Source organism: Nomascus leucogenys, chromosome 17, assembly GCF_006542625.1.
Source record: "Nomascus leucogenys isolate Asia chromosome 17, Asia_NLE_v1, whole genome shotgun sequence".
In the NCBI taxonomy this organism is placed as follows: Eukaryota; Metazoa; Chordata; class Mammalia; order Primates; family Hylobatidae; genus Nomascus; species Nomascus leucogenys.
The window spans coordinates 76,108,417-76,125,889 of NC_044397.1; the positions used below are offsets into that span (position 1 = coordinate 76,108,417).

A 17,473-nucleotide genomic window follows, 5' to 3' on the forward strand; every position below is an offset into this window, starting at 1 on the left:
TGGCTAAAATGGTTGCTTTATATCTGCCTTCAATTATTTACCCCTCAGAGGCATACTCTATTTAAAATAAGGGTTAATCTCATCTGATTCTTTTCATTAGGTCTTTACTAGGAAAAGGTTTTCTTGCTGAGAGAGTTAAACTCATGAATAAACTGCTGATTTATGTGCATCTAGAACCTGAAAATTCAATTTATGATTTGAATTGTTAAAAGGACTAGCATTTTAGAAAGGTTTAAGTGAAACTGACTTTTCTTGGCCCTTCTTCTAAGGAAAACTTAAAGAATGAAAGCATAAATTTCCCTTTCCTTTTCTGATTATTCACTGCTTTGAAAAGTTAAAAAAAAACCTGAAGCATTTGGAAGACGGGGTCACATCTTTCCATACCTGTTCCCATGGTACTTAGTCCTTAGTCTCTCCATAAACGTGTCTGTTGAATAGGCAGAGGTCTCATATGAGTAAAATAAAAAACAAACAAACAAACAAAACACACTACATACACAAGTTAGCATGCTGTCTTCTCCAACTCAGACAAAAGGCCACTTCCCTTCCATTTCAGATAGAGAGAACACTTAACCACCTGCAAATCCAGGAAGGAAGTGAAATAAATGGATAGTGTTGGATTGAGACCTACTGATTTTTCTTTTTTACCCATGACAGAGATATGGATACAGATAATATTTTTCTCTTCTAAGAAAAACAATAGCATAAGCATTGAATAAATGACAACCGCTCTATGCCTCTGTATGTGAGGATACCAGGGCAGGGGTAGGGGTGTGCCTCAGGTTACAGCTCTGCAAAGTGTTAGCTCATTGTGGCTGAGAGGAAATGCAGGCCCAGCATGGTCAGATCTCCCAATATTTAAATGCTGACTGTCTTAGTTCAGGCTGCTGTAATGTAGGAACATAGACTAAGGGCTTAAAAACAAGAAAAAATTGTTTCTTACAGTTCTGGAAGCTGGAAATCTGAGATCAGATTACCAGCATGATCAGTTCTGGTGAGCATCTTCTCCGGGGTTGCAGACTACTGACCTCTTTTTGTATCCTCACATGGTGGAAAGAGTGATAGAGAGCTCTCTGAGGTCTCTTTTGTAGGGGCACTAATTCCATTCATGAGGGCTCTGCTCTTATTCCCTAATCACCCTCCAAAGGCCCCATCTCCTAACACCATCACTTTGGCTGTTAGGTTTTCCACATTTGAGTTTTGGGAGGATACAAACATTTGGTCCATAACACTGGCATCTAAATGAAAAAACAGTTACAACAACACCATTTGGACTAACCAAATACATCTGTATGCTGAATGCAAGCCTCACACAGCCAACTTAAGACCCCTGCACTCCAGTATAGGAATTTGTTTTTTAGTTTATCCTTGATAAAGAGCAATAAAAACATTGGTAAAACCTGCTCTTCAAGTTATAGGAAATCTTTAGGTTTGGTATCCTATTTGCCTTTCCTGACAGCTGTGGGATGTAGCTATTTCCACTTTTTAGAGGAGAAAATTAAAGCTCAGAGTGAGTAGATGACATATCAAAGATCACTCAGTGAGCACAGGTCTTGCGGGGCTGAGGCAGGGCCAGAGGTCGAGACTTCTGTCTGAAAGTGTTGGCTACTTTTATAAGCTTCTGCTGTTCTGTCCAGTCAATGGCCTGCCTGGTGCAGTTATTTATGGAGTTCTAACTCCTCCATCCTAAGTGACAATTCTAATCCATAGGTAACATTTCATTTGGAAATTGTTGTACCGTTGTGTACTTTATCATGCTTCACATGCATCGTGTTTCATAAATACTCCCAATTCATGTGTGCTTTTCTTTCTTTCTTTTTTTTTTTTTTTTTTTTTTTTGTAAGAAGGAGTCTCACTCTGTCACCCAGGCTGGAGTGCAGTGGTGCGATCGCGGCTCACTGCAAGCTCCGCCTCCCAGGTTCACTCCATTCTCCTGCCTCAGCCTCCCAAGTAGCTGGGACTACAGGCAGCCACCACCACTCCCGGCTAATTTTTTTTTTTTTTTTTTTTTTTTTTTTTTTTTTTGGATTTTAGTAGAGACGGGGTTTCACCGTGTTAGCCAGGGTGGTCTCCATCTCCTGACCTTGTGATCTCCCCACCTCGGCCTCCCAAAGTGCTGGGATTACAGGCGTGAGCCACCAAGCCTGGCCACTTTTCTTATACCCATTCTACAGATGAAGAAACTGAGCTCTAGATGGGCTAACTCAATTAAGATAATACCGCCAGTTAGTGGCAGGGGTCAGAGTCAAACCCAGCCATAGAGTTTATGCACATAACTATAAACATATATCCTTAATGTCAAAGAGTCACACTTTAGGTTTGCCACTTGCTTGTGGAATTACAAATATAGAATAAAGCACCGGTTCGGTGTGTTCTTATGGAGGTTAGTGACCTTAGACAGTAGTGAGGCAACGTGGAAGAGCACTTAGAAGCACACAGTTTGGGCTCAAGTTGATCTGAACTTGAATTTCAGTCACCTGTTGGGGGATCATGGTACGCTGACTTACTTCCCTGCACCTCTGCCTCCTTGTGCCTAAAATGGGATAAATAACACCTGCCTTCTGAGAATGCTGTAAAATGCTTAGCACAGTTCCTGGAACATAATAAGAAAAACAACAAGAGAGTCTTATTATTACGCAAAAACTTCCTTTTAAAAGCCATAGTCTTCACCACACTTTTCTAACATTTAAGTGTGGGGAAATTCCATGTGATTTTGAATTCCAGGCTTCAGAATTAAAAGTTCCTTTAAAAGAGTAATACATGAATTTATGGCTCTAACTTTCAAGAAAAGACTGAGATGCTGTGGCCAATGCATGTAAAATTAGTAGTCAAGGGTGTGTTATTATTTCGAGAGCTTGAATATATAGAGTTCAGGTTTATCCTGGCTGGATTTCTTCCAACAGTTGGCCTTTTTCTGAAAGAGTGAGATTGACAACCAAGTATTTGACACGGAAAGACCATCCCTATATTCTGAAGGTTTATTTAGAAGAAGTGCTTTGTCGAGTCTCTCCAGTCATTATCAGATGATCAACTTGCTTGAGAAGGAGGACCTAATATTCACTGACCTCTTATTCTGTGTCAGGCACTGTGCTGGGAACTTTGTGTACATGGTCTCATTAGTTCTCGTTACAATTCTGTATAGTTCTTAGCATCCTCGTGTCCAGAAAAGGGGCTGAAGCTCTTGGAAGTTCACCCACATGTCTACGAGTTCCCAGACACACCACACTGGTCTGAAGGTGTATGAGTTTGGATTTCATGGTTTCAGTGACAGAAACAACTCTGCTTACTTGAAGCATGAAAGGAATTGATTGGAAGACAGGATAGGTCTTAGAATTCATGGAAAAACTGAAGAAGTGGGGTGAAGAAAGAGAGCAGATTTGGGAAAATTCTAGGGATCTAGGAAGCAAAACTAATGAGCAGACTTATCAATGAACTCTATGTCCTCTGCCCATGATTCCAGTTCCAGGGAAAGAGCATTTGAATGCCTTTACTTAGGTAATTTGCTCATTCTTTGCCAGAGGAGGCAGGACACTGTGATTGACAACCCCCACCAGGGCTATATCCACTGAGGGTGTGGGTGACCCAAAGTACAGTTTCCAGGAGAAGGGAGAGTGGACCTGGGCATGCAAAAGCAGCAGATGATCACTATACAGCACCACATGAAACCATTAAAGAGCAGAATCCATACCCTGTAATTGTCCATTGGTTTTATGGGGTACCAGGCACTGTGCAAGGCCTGGGGATGTAGCACGCAGTTGGGGAGCTCCTGTTTTTAAGGCACTGCTGGTATTTCACAGCTGTTTAGCAAGGCCACTCCCCACCAACTGTGAGTAATGCCCTCGCACACATCCTGTCTATAGAGCCAAAGTGAGAGGTGACTAAGAGATGTCACCAGGGCCAGATAAACAGAGCAAGATTGTTTCTGAACCGGAGATGTGAACTGTGTCTCATATGCAACTAACTCTCAGTTCCCAGCAGCTTTTGGTAGCACTAAATGGTTAGCTGCAGGGAGTCAATAAATGCTTGTTGGTTTGAAGGAACTTAGCTCTTTTCTTAAGGAAAAATTTTAGGTAGAAGGGTGGAAGTCAGGATCTAAGACTCATTCTCTTGCCTCACAGTATCACAGTTTCCGTAACAGTAAAGTGGAGGCCGACGGTGGAACACTTCCCTTCCTGACCTAGTGAAGCAGTACAAGAATAAAGCTCTATGTACATGAAAGCATGTTGAAAAGCAAGAAAGAATTAGTAATGATAAAAATGCTTTTCTCATCTCTGCCTTTTGACAAAGAGGAAAAAAAAAGATGCTTGTTGTCCAAGTCACCGAATGCCATCTCTTATAAATGCTTGAATTCTGGAATGAGTTTTTAAAGATTGTCTGTGAACTAAAATTAAGCTTTTTACCTAGTGGTCATGAAAAAAAATGAGAGCTGGTATGGTAGTATTTGAATTCTTACAAATTATTTCTCCAAAAGACTCATCTTTTGCCAAACTGAGGTGTCCAACCTCATAGCATTATTGTTCTTTTTTTTTTTTTTTTCATTATAAAAGCATTCTAGGCTGGGTGCAGTGGCTCATGCCTGTAATCCCAGCACTTTAGGAGGCAGGTGGATCACTTGAGCCCAGAAGTTTGAGACCAGCTTTGGCAACATGGTGATTACCCTGTCTCTACCAAAAATACGAAAAATAGCCAATCTCATAACCTGGTCTCTAAATTAATTAATTAAACTTTTTAAGAATTATTTTAAATGATGAGAACACATGGACACATGGAGGGAACAACACATACTGGGGCCTGTCAGGAGGGTGTTGGGGGAGGGAGAGCATCAGGAAGAATAGGTAATGGATGCTGGGCTTAATACCTAGGTGATGAGATGATCTGTACAGCAAACCACCATGGCACACATTTACCTATGTAACAAACCTGCACATATACCCCTGAACTTAAAAGTTGAAGAAAAATAATCAATAAATACAAAGCATTCTATGGCCAGGTGTGGTGGCTCATGCCTGTAATCCCAGCATTTTGGGAAGGAAGCTGAGGTGGGCAGATTGCTTGAGCCCAGGAGTTCAAGACCAGCCTGGGCAACATGGTGAAACCGTGTCTCTACAAAATATACAAAAAAATTAGCTGGGTGTAGTGGCGTGCACCTGTAGTCCCAGCTACTCAGGAGGCTGAGATGGGAGGATGGCTTGAGCCCAGGAGGTGGAGGTTGCAGTGAACCAAGATTGTGCCATTGCACTCCAGCTTGGGGGAACATAGTGAGACTCTGTCTCTTAAAAAAAATAAAAAAAAAAGGATTGCAACCACATTTGCCAAAAACAAAACAAAACAGAAACCTAGAAAATAGCCAATCTAAAACAAATCAACCACAGCTCAAATAACTGTATTTTGATTTGTTCTTTCCCCAGGTTTGAAGCATTTTGAAATATGTGATAATTAGAGTACAAACAAGTGAAGTCTCAGTTTTTCATTGATTTTTTTTCATAAGCATTTTTCTGTGACATTGCATAACCATCAATTTCACTAAGCTAAGCAGCCAGCCCTCTAAGGAGTAAAAGAAGTCTCTAAAAGCAGTGGCTTTGCTCCCTTACCAGAGGCCTACAGCTGGCCAGAAAGGAAAGTGAGGAAGTGCATGTTCAGGGCACTGCCTGGTACGTCGCTGGAAACCAACTCCAACCAGCTCTTTCCTTATTCCTTGTTTTGTTCCAATCACTATTGACAAGGGAAGTGTAGCTAAAAGCTGCATTCACCTCTGTCTCCTCCCTTCTGTCTTTAGACCTTGTTGCTTAAAATACCAGCAAGCCTCAGGGGTAGGTTTGCTCCAGAGTGTGCCACTTTTAGCACTGAATGTCTTGCTGGGCAACTCCTGTCCAGGGCAAACTGGGACAGTTGGTCACCCTACCGGGGGAGAAGTGGGATGAGTGTGTAGACATACTTGGCCAACCTGTCCCTGTCAGAGCTAAGGTCCTGCCTGGAACTTTTCTAACAGGGTGTGGGTAGCCAGCGTGTGCCCTTGGGCTTCAGGACCACCGCTATGCCATACCCACCTGCTTCTCATGCTCAGTCACTGGGTCCTAGGCTATCTCATCCACTCATCCAGCCTAGAGGCACCTAACTGGGATATTCCTATAGGGGCTCATGAGAGTAAATGTGACATTTAGGTGAAAATAAGAGCTCTGGAATTCTTATATTTAATGCTGGCCTGCCTTTAAAATCACTTCTCATGATCATTATTCTGATTTCTTTTTTGTTGCATTTGACTTATGTGCCCTTCAGAAATATGAAATGGTTTTCTTGCTTTGCAAAGGAAGGTTTTCCATTTGTACCCAAAAGTAGACCTTCTACACATCTACACCTCACCTGTGCGAGATTGTGCAGTTCAGCTCTTCACTGTTTCTTGGTCCAGAGAGTTGGTGCTCTTGTTATGATAAGTCTTAACTAACAAGATGAGTCTTGACTAACAACTCAGGGATGGTCCTCATTCCACGTCAGTTCAACATGTAATATAATGCTGTACAGATAAATTTGTTTTGCTGTAACATGGGGACTTTGCTATTGTCCCTTAAGGATGAAAAAAATCACATTGATTTCAAAATGTAGTAATGATCGTAAGTAAACAAAGCTGTGGGAGACACATGAGAGATGCAAGCTGCCTATAGTGGCCATAGAGAGTAAAACTAAATGGATGCACTATGAATTTGCTGATTGATCAGCATCTTTTACACTGAATTCTAGAAGAAGAATCACTTTATGCTTGATGATCTTTGCTAATCAGCTATAATCAGGTCTTCGTAGAATGGTGAAGTAATTAAGTCTTGTTCACTGGTACTAATCATATATAATTGTTTCCATACTGTTGGCCAAAACAACTATAGGAGGTTTTGCAGAGGCCGTAAGTGCTCAAGGTCTTTGAGGTAATTTCTCTATGTAAACAATGCAAATATTTTATTACCGGAGTTCAGCTGAATTTTTTTAACAGGCTTTAAATCTATCAGGATTTTCCTGTGGGTTTCTTCTTAGGAGAGTGGGGGTGGTGATGGTGACTGAGTAACATGAAAGGCCCCGTGTTCCTGCAGTGGGGGCCCAGGGCTCTTTCATCTTGGTCTGACTGCTGTCCCACTGCTGCTTGAGGATTTGGAGTGTGTAAAAGTCCTGGGCTTTTAATTATGTTTGAGCCTTTTAAGAAGCCCGCACCATAAAGGGAAAGACGGAAACATATGCAGTGAAATATTTTATATCCAATTTGAGGATTCAACCAAAGGTCTCCACTCGGGCCAAATCGGAGCCTTCAAATAGATCAAAGGTAGCATGGGGTTGAGGCCGACCTCTTTGTTGGAGGTGGAGTGGCAATACTTTATGATAATTAATATGTTAGTTGCATAAAAGTAGCATAAGAGTAGAAAAAAAGGAGAGTATATTACTCAGATTTCCACCATCTAAATATTAACATTTTTCAAACTTTGTATTCATATATGTGAATATGTACATTGATTTTTATAGTTATAATTGTGATATACATTATACTTGACTTTCTGCTTTCATACTTAACATTATGTGATAAGCATTTCTCACATTGCATCATGGTTCAATGAAACATTTTAAATGGTGTCAGAATATCCTATAGAATTCTTAGACTGTTGTGCATTTACCTACTCAATTATAGGACTTCTGGATTGTGTTTGAGTTTTTCATTATAAGACTCAATGAATATATATAATTTTTTAAAATTTCTTTGGACCTGTTTTCCTAGAATATGTTCTACAAGTTGAAATTACCGGGACAAGGAATTTCAACATTTTTAAGTTTGGGGGCAGAAAATTGGCTACTGATTTTCTGAAAAGTAGAGCCATTTTATACTGTCCCCATTAGTTCTACAACTTTATCAGAATTGGGAATTATCTGAATTCTTTTTTCAAGCAAATTGAAAATTGTTTTAGGATTAAAGAAAAGAGTTACCTCAGTGTTGTTTTTCCTATGATAACCATCAGTTTGACACACACAAAAAATTGTATTCTAGGAAGAAAGAACATTCCTCACTGTTGACAAGCAGCTATCATATTTTCAAAAATGAAGTTTTGCAAGTGGCATGGCAGGCATAGTTGCTTCCAATAAGAAGCAAATTTGAGGCATCTGAATCTCTCTGTCTGCTGCTGCAAAAAAATTATACTTGCTACTGAAATCAGTGTAGGAGAGGAGAACAATATGGATTAGCAATACCCAAGAGAATGCTCAGCTTGCCAGCGACTGCAGTGCCTGAAGTTGAAGTTAATGAAATGCAGGCTTCATGAAAATCCTAGGGGGTAGTATTCCTTAGTTCCACTAAAATGTAACCAGTCTTCCTTCTTAACATAGCCATAAATCCAAGTAAAACCTGTATATATGTATCACTGAGTAATACAACACAAATGTTTTTGCAGCCAAGAGAGGCCTTTATGCAGATTACTATGAAGAATGCAATGGTAGAAACAAGGCTTGAGTTTATTTCAGATTGTTGTTGTTTATGGCTAACTAGAAGAAAATCTCAGAGAGATTCATGTCTCTTTTTATCTCTCTCTGGCTCACTATTTATACCTAGCTCGATTCATGAGCTTCACCTCCTAAATCTTGCATTTGCTGATGGCTTGATTTCATTTCAGGTTCTGATCTACAATGGCCAACTGGACATCATCGTGGCAGCTGCCCTGACAGAGCGCTCCTTGATGGGCATGGACTGGAAAGGATCCCAGGAATACAAGAAGGCATAAAAAAAAGTTTGGAAGATCTTTAAATCTGACAGTGAAGTGGCTGGTTACATCCGGCAAGTGGGTGACTTCCATCAGGTAGGAAGATGCTTGGGAGCAGGCAGGTTGTGGGAATGGGAGAGTGGGATTGAAAATAAAGCCTGAATACCAGTGAGACATGGCCAACCTTAAGCAAAGCCATACAACAGCCAGTGTGTGTCTTCTGTGGCCCTACTTTCCACAGAGAAGAGTGGTCTGAGTTCATAAATACATAGGACTAAATATAAAACCAGACAAAAGTTTAGGCATTGTTCAGGAGGTAAGGAGACAATTCATTAAAAAGACAGTGCTCAGTCCAAAGAGGCAAATCATTAATGAGAGAATTGCAGTCTATTTGGGGAGAGAACTTGACAAATTATAAAAGGAAGTTTCAACACAATCTCCTCTGGCAAATGTATGATCACATCTTTCTATTACATGTGGAGCCTCAGGACAAAATCTCTCTAGCTGATACCCTAGTGCAACCTCCACTTCGGGGTCAGATGTTACTCTCATCATCTTCCTTTCTTGTAGTGTCCTCTTCAAGTGTTGGAATCATGGTTATATTGGCCTCATAAAATAAGTTGGGACGTGTTTCCTCTTTCTGTTGTTGGAAACAGTATCTTTAAGTGTTAGGAGAATTCACTGGTGAAGCCATCTGGGCCTGGAGATTTCTTTGAGGGAAGGGTTTTGTTGTTGTTGATATGTAAGTGTACATCTTTATAGAATACATGTAATATTTTGATACATGTATTTAATGTTAATGACCAAATCAGGGTATTTAGGATATCCATCACCTCAAACATGTATCATTTTGTTATATTGGGAACGTTTCAAATCTCTTCTAGCTATTTTGAAATATACAATAATCATTCTTAACTATAGTCACCCTACTGTGCTATTGAACACTAGAATTTATTCCTTCTATCTAACTGTCTGCACCCCTTAACCAATCTCTCTTCGTCTTCCCACCCATCCCCACTTCCCAGCCTCTGGTAACTATCATTCTATTCTCTACCTCCATGAAATTAACTTTTTACGCTCCCACATATGAGTGAGAACATACGATATTTGTCTTTCTTTGCCTGGTTTATTTCCTTTAACATAATGACCTCCAGTTCCATCCATGTCACTGCAAGTGATAGGATTTCATTCTTTTTTATGGCTTAGTAATATTCCATTGTGTATATATGCCACATTTTTTAAATCCATTCATCTGTTGATAGACACTTGGGGTGATTCCATGTCATGGCTATTGTGAATAGTACTATAATAAACATGGGGTGCAGATATTCCTTTGATATACTGATTTCTTTTCCTTTAGAAAAATACCAAGTAGTGGAATTGCTGCAGCATATGGTAATTGTATTTGTAGTTTTTTTTAGAAACTTACATATTGTTTTCTATAATGGCTGTACTAATTTACATTCCTACCAATAGTGTATGAGTTCATTTTCTTTGCATCCTCATCAGCATCTGTTATTTTTTGTCTTTTTGGTAATAGCCATTATAACTCCAATGAGATGATACCTTATTGTGGTTTTAATTTGCATTTCCCTGATGATTAGTGATGTTGAGCATTTTTCCATATACCTGTTGGGCACCTGTATGTCTTCTTTTGAGAAATGTCTATTAAGATCCTTTTCTCACTTTTTTTTTTTTTTTTTTTTTTGAGACGGAGTCTTGCTCTGTCGCCCAGGCTGGAGTGCAGTGGCGGGATCTCTTGGCTCACTGCAAGCCCCATCTCCCTGGTTCACGCCGTTCTCCTGCCTCAGCTTCCCGAGTAGCTGGGACTACAGGCGCCTGCCACCATGCCTGGCTAATTTTTTGTATTTTTAGTAGAGATGGGGTTTCACCGTTGTTAGCCAGGATGGTCTCGATCTCCTGACCTCATGATCTGCCCACCTCGGCCTCCCAAAGTGCTGGGATTACAGGCTTGAGCCACCGTGCCTGGCCCTTTTCTCACTTTTTAATGGTATTATTTATGTTTTGTGCTCTTCAGTTGCTTGAGTTCCTTGTATATTCTGGATATTAGTCTTTGGTCAGATGGAGAGTTGGCAGATGTTTTCTCCTATTCTACAGGTTGTTTCTTCACTCTATTGATTGTTCCCTTTGCTGTGAAGAAACTTTTTAGTTTAATGTAGACCTTTTTGTCTATGTATGGTTTTATTGCCTATGCTTTTGGGGCCTTAGCCATAAAAGCTTTACCTACACCAGTGTCCTGAAGTGTTTCCCCTGTTTTCTTCTAGTGGTTTTATCATTTTGAGTCTTATGTTTAAGTATTTAATCTATTTTGAGCTTATTTTACATGGATATGGTGAGAGATAGGGGTTTAGTTTTTGAGATTATTCTATGTGTATGTGGTGAGAGGTAGGAGTTTAGTTTCATTCTTCTGCATATGGATCCCAGTTTACCCAGCACCATTCATAGAAGAGGGTGTCCTTTCCCCAGTGTATGTTCTTGTCAGCTTTGTCAGAGATTATTTGGCTATAAATACGTGGATTTATTTCTGGTTTTCCTATTCTGTGCCATTGGTCTATGTGCCTGTTTTTGTACTAATACCTTGCTGTTTTGGTTGTTATTGCTTTGTAGTATATTTTGAAATCAGGTAGTGTGATGCCTCCAGCTTTGTTCTTTTTGCTCAGTATTGCTTTGACTATTTGGGGTCTTTTGTGGTCCATGTGAATTTTAGAACTTTTTTTTACTTCTGTGACAAATGCCATTGGTATTTTAATAGTTATGCATTGAACCTGTAGATTGCTTTATTCAGTATGATCATTTTAACAATATTAATTTTTCCAGTCCATGAGCATGAAGTGTCTTCCATTTGTGTCCTGTTCAACTTCTTACATCAGCATTTTATAGTTTTCCTTGTAGAGATCTTTTACTTCCTTGATTAAATCTATTTTAAGGTTATTTATTTATTTTGTAGCTATTGTAAATGGGATTGCTTTCTTGATTTCTTTTTTAGCTAGTTCATTATTAGTGTATAGAAATGCTAGTGAGTTTTGTATGTTGATTTTGTATCCTACAACTTTACTGAATTCATTTATCAGTTCTGAAAGTTTTTTGGTGGAGTCTTTAGTTTTTTCTGTATAAAAGATTGTGTCATCTGCAAAGAGAAACAGTTTGACTTGCTCTTTTTCAGTATGAATGCCTTTTGTTTCTTTTTCTTACCCAGTTGCTCTGGCTAGGACTTCTGGTACTATGTTGAATGGGAGTGGTGAAAGGGGACATTCTTGTCTTGTTCCGATTCTTAGAGGAAATGCTTTCAGCTTTTCCCTATTTGGTATGATGATGTTTGTCGTATATGGTCTTTATTATGTTGTGGTATGTTCCTTCTATGCCTGATTTGTTGACAGTTTTTATCATGAAGGGATGTTGGATTTTATCAAATGTTTTTCTTAATCTATTGAGATGAACTTACGGTTTTTGTCTTTCATTCTGTTGATGTGATGTATCATGTTTATTGATTTGCATATGTTGAACCGTCCTTGCATTTCTGGGATAAATTCCACTTGATTATGGTGTATTATCTTTTTGATGTGTTGTTGGATTCTGTTTGCTAGTATTTTGTTGAAGATTTTTACATCTATATTCATTAGGGAGATTGGCCTGTAGTTTTCTTTTTGTGTGTGTCCTTGTCTGGTTTTGGTATCAGGATGATGGCCTTGTAGAATGAATTAGAAAGAATTGCCTCCTCTTTAATTTTAAAGAATTAGTTTGAGAAGAATTTGTGTTAGCTCTTTCATATAAGTTTGGTAGAATTTGGCAGAAAAGTCATCCAGTCCTAGACTTTCCTTTGTTGGGAGAATTTTTATTACTGATTCAATCTTATTATTCTTTATTGGTCTGTTCAAGTTTTCTGTATCTTCCTGGTTCAATCTTGGTAGGCTGTATATGTCCAGGAATTTATCCATTCCCCTAGGTTTTCCAGTTTGTTAGGCTAAAATTGTCCGTAATAGTCTGATGATCCTTTGTATTTCTGTGGTATCAATTGTAATGTCTCCTTTTCCATTTCTGATTTTATTTATTTGGGTTTTCTCTCTTCTTGATTAGTATAGCCTAGTCTAGTTTATTGATTTTATTTATCTTTTTTAAAAACAGGCTTTTTTGTTTCATTGATCCTTTGTATTTCTTTTTAGTTTCTATTCCATTTAGTTCTGCTGTGATTTTTATTATTCCTTTGTTCTAATTTTGGGTTTAGAACAAAAGATATTGGGTTTGGTTTGTTCTTGCTTTTCTAGTTTTTTAAAGATGCATCTTTAGGTTGTATATTTAAACACTTTCTACTTTTTTGATGTAGGTATTTATTAGTATAAACTTCCATCTTAGCACTACTTTTGCTGTATCCTATAGGTTTTGGTATTTTGCGTTTCCATTTTCATTTGTTTCAAGAAATGTTTAAATTTTCTTCTTGATTTCTTAATTGATTCAGTGGTCATTCAGGAGCATGTTTTTAATTTTCATGTATTTGTACAGTTTCCAAAGTTTTCCTTGGTATTGATTTCTAGTTTAATTCCACTGTAGTCTTAGAATATACTTGATATGATTCTGATTATTTTACATTTGTTGAGACTTGTTTAATGGCATAACAAATGATCTGTCCTAGAGAATGTTTCCTGTGCTGATGAGAAAAAAATGCATTATGTAGCAGTTGGATAACATGTTCTGTAAATGTCTGTTAGTTCTAGTTTGTCTAAAGTGCAGTTTAAATCTGACGTTTCTTTCTTATTTTTCTGTCTAAATGATGGCAAATTCTGAGACTGTTTGTTGAAGTCCTCAACTATTACTGTATTGGAGCCTATCTCTCCCTTCAGATCCAATACTATTTGCTTTGTATATTTGGGTGCTCCAGTGTTGGCTGCATATATTTAATATAATTGGGATAGTTATATCTTCTTGCTAAATTGAAAACTTTTTTTTTACAATTTTTATCTTGAAATATGTTTTATCTAAGTACAGCTACTCCTTCTCACTTTTGGTTTCTGTTTACATGGAATATAATTGTTTATTCCTTTACTTTCAGTCTGTATGTGTCTTTGCAGCTGATGTGAGTTTCTTGTAGGTAGCTGATATGGTTTGGATGTTTGTCCCCTCCAAGTCTTATGTTGAAATGTGATTCCCAATATTGGAGATGGGGCCTGATGGGAGGTGATTGTGTGATGGGGAAGATTCCTCATGAATGGCTTTGCACCAGTCCCTTGGTGATAAGTGAGTTTTCACTCAGTTCCTGTGAGACCTGGTTATTTAACAGAGTCTGGGACCTCCTCCATCTCTCTCTCTTGTTCCTGCTCTTGTCATGTGAAACACATGCACCCACTTTGCCTTCTGCCATAATTGTAAGCTTCCTGAAGCCCTCATCAGAAGCTGAGCAAATGTTGGTGCCATGCTTGTATAGCCTACAGAATTGTAAGCCAATTAAACCTCTTTCCTTTATAAATTACCCAGCCTCAGGTATGTTTTTATTATGATGCAGAATGGCCTAACACAGTAGCTTATAGTTAGATCATATTTTATTTTTATCCATTCAGCCGGTTTATGTCTTTTACATGGGAAATTTAATCCATTTACATTCAAAGTTATTATTGATAGGTGAGAACTTATTTCTGCCATTTTGTTAATTGTTTTCTGGTTGTTTTATATATCCTTTGTTCCTTTCTTCCTCTCTTATTGCTTATCATTTTGGTTTGATGGTTTTCTGTAGTAGTAACATTTGAGTCTTTTCTCTTTCTCATTTATGAGAAGCCAGTGAGTTTATAATTGCATGTTTTCTTGATGGTAGGTATTGTCCTTTCACTTCCAGATATAGGACTGCCTTAAGCATTTCTTGTAGGGCCAGTCCAATGGTAATGAATGTCCTCAGTTTTTGCTTATCTGGGAAAGACTTTCTTTTTCCTTCTTTTTTGAAGGATGGCTTTGTGGGTATAGTAATCTTGGTTGTCAGTTTTGTTCTTTCAGCACTTTGAATGTATCATCTCATTTTCTCGTGGCTTATAAGTTTCTGCTGAGAAAACTGTTAGTCTGATAGGGATTCCCTTATATGTGCCTTGACAATTTTCTCTTGCTAATTTTAGAATTCTTTCTTTGTCTTTGACTTTTGACAGTATAACTGTAATATGCCCTGGAGAAGACATTTTTGGATTGAATCCATTTGGAGATTTTTGAGCTTCCTGTTCTAGATGCCTATATCTCTTGCAAGACTTCGGAAGTTTGGGGCTATAATGTCATTAAGTAAGCTTTCTATGCCTTTGCTTACCTCTCCTTCTTCTGGAACACCCAAAATGTGAATATTTGGTTGCCTGCTTTATGGTGTTCCATATGTCATGTAGGCTTTCTTTGTTCTTTATTAAACTTTATATATATGTACTTTTTTGTCTGAGTTATTTCAAAAGACATTTCTTCTAGTTCAAAAAGTATTCTGCTTGATCTCTATTATTGAAGCTCTTGATTATATTTTTTTGTTTCATTCATTGAATTCTTCAGTTACAGAATTCCTGATTGGTTCTTTTTTATGTATCAATCTCTTTGATGAATTTCTTATTCTGATTATGAACTGTTTTTGATTTCCTTCTATTATGTATCTGTGTTATCTTGTATCTCGCTAAGCTTCTTTAATAACACTATTATGAAATCTTTCCCAGATATTTCATAGATTTATTTTTCATTGAAATTTGTTGCTAGGGAATTATTGTTTTTTTACACATATCACATTTCCTTGCTTTTTCATGTTTGTTTGTTTTTACATTGATACCTGTGAATCTGGTGTAACAGTCCCTTCTTCTGATTTTTTTAATTGACTTTTGTAGGAAAGATGTTTTCCAATAGATGTGTCTATAGGGTTGGTTGTGTAGGGCACTTTGGTTTTGATTTTGAGTGGGCACAGTAATGTAGTCTTCAGATGACTTCTTCAGCTATAATCAGTGTCTGTGGTATCTTTGAGTTCCTCAGTGGGTTAGGCTGTGGTTTTTAGTAGATGCTGTAGTGAGGTTTTGCTATGGATTGGGACACCAGGTGGGCCAGTTCTTTGGCACCAGTATGCTGTTTCTTGGGTTCCCAGGTGGCATACATGGAAACTGGTAGAAGCAGGTCTGAGTGGGCTGATCCTTGGGCCTTCATATTATTTGGCTGAGTCCCTACCCAAATCTCATCCTGAGTTGTAGCTCCCACAATCCCCACATGTCATGGAAGGGACCTGGTGGGAGGTAATTGAATCATGGGAGCAGGTCTTTCCTGTGCTGTTCTCGTGATAGTGAATAAGTCTCATGAGATCTGATGGTTTTATAAAAGGGAGTTCCTCCACACAAGCTCTCTTGCCTGCTGCCCTATAAGATGGGCCTTTGCTTCTCCTTTGCCTTCCATCATGTTTGTGAGTGCCACCCCCCCAGCCATGTGGAACTGTGAGCCCATTAAACCTCTTTCCCTTATAAATTACCCAGTCTCAGGTATGTCTTTATTAGCAGCATGAGAACAGACTAATACAGGCTTCCAGGTGACTTGCTAAAGTGCTGGCAGTGGCAGCAGTAGGCCAGGCTGGCAAGTGGATCACTGAACTCCTGGGCAGTGTGCATGGCATCAGCAATGGCAATAGCAGCAGTGGGCACTAGCACTGATGGCAGCAAACTTGGTGGGCCAGTCCCCCAGCCCCAAGGTGGTACATACACAGGTGAGTGCTGGTGGAGGTGATGGCAACAGGCTGGGAGTGGACATCCTCAGGTCCCTGGAAGGAATGCATTGGCTCCAGCATTGGCGGGAAAGGTGTATTGATCTCTAGGCCTCTGGATAATGCGCATATGCACTGGCAGGCTGGGGAGGCCTGTCCGTAGCACCCCCAGGTGTGGATGTGCAGGGCAGGCCTATTCCCAGGCCTCTGGACAATGCCCACAGGCACTGGTGAGGGTGGGGCCAGGTGAGCTGGAGCTGTCCTCAGGCCCCTCAATGGTGTGTGCATACAAAGGCTGTGGCAGGCAGGGCTGATCAATTCCCAGGCCCCCAGACAACATGCACAGGCACTGGCAACCTGTGTGGGCCCATTTTCAGCTCCATGGAAGGCATGTATGCATGCCAGTGGCAGTGGGTGGGGTAGGTCAATCCCCAGACTCCTGGATAATGTTCATGGGCACAGGTGAAGGCAGTGCAGAGGCAGGCCTGTGCTTAGGCCTCTAGATGGCATATGTGGGTGATGCCTGTGGCAGTGTGTGGGGTTGATCAATCCCCAGGACCTCGAATGGCACACTAGGATGCCAGTTGTAGTAGCAATGGGTATCTTTAGGCACTTTGATGATGTATGTGGGCACCAGTGGCAGTGGGGGTGGTAGGTCGACCTCCGGGTTCCCAGATGATGCGTGTGGGCACTGGTGGTGGTGGCAGACAGGCAGACCTGTTTTTAGGTCTCCTGGTGGCAAGCAGACCAGGTTGATCTCCAGGACTTTGGATGGTGCCCTTGGGCCAAGAGGCAGGCTAGATGGGCCTGTCCTCAGGTCCTTGGACTGTGCCTGGGTGAGCCAGTTCCCAGGCCCCCTTAAGATATGTGCAGGTGTGCAGCAACCCTGCTGCTGGGGGGTAAGGATTTGCTGTCAGTGGCAACGGCCCCAGGCAGGCAGCTCTCAGGCTCTGGAGAGTACATGCTTTGGCTCCCTTTGTCCCTAGGGCAGCCTCCCCAATGTGTTTCACTACCCGTTCCTTGGGGTGTAAGACATTGCATGAGCTAAAGT

The 17,473-nt window shown here is 39.9% G+C and overlaps 1 protein-coding gene across 5 annotated transcripts in view; it reads left to right on the forward strand.

The window, feature by feature from the left end:
* CPVL (carboxypeptidase vitellogenic like) overlaps window positions 1-17,473 on the forward strand; it is a 273,787-nt gene that overhangs the window by 165,606 nt on the left and 90,708 nt on the right. For 4 of the 5 annotated variants that reach the window (XM_030797326.1, XM_030797324.1, XM_030797323.1 and 1 more), the window contains exon 14: window positions 8,637-8,819. In XM_030797326.1, coding sequence (XP_030653186.1) covers window positions 8,637-8,744 — 108 coding nt within the window. In that variant the 3' untranslated portion in view covers window positions 8,745-8,819. Of the gene's footprint in view, window positions 1-8,636; window positions 8,820-14,866; window positions 15,185-17,473 lie in introns of those variants that run through there. The other variant, XM_030797325.1, reaches the window with a different exon arrangement.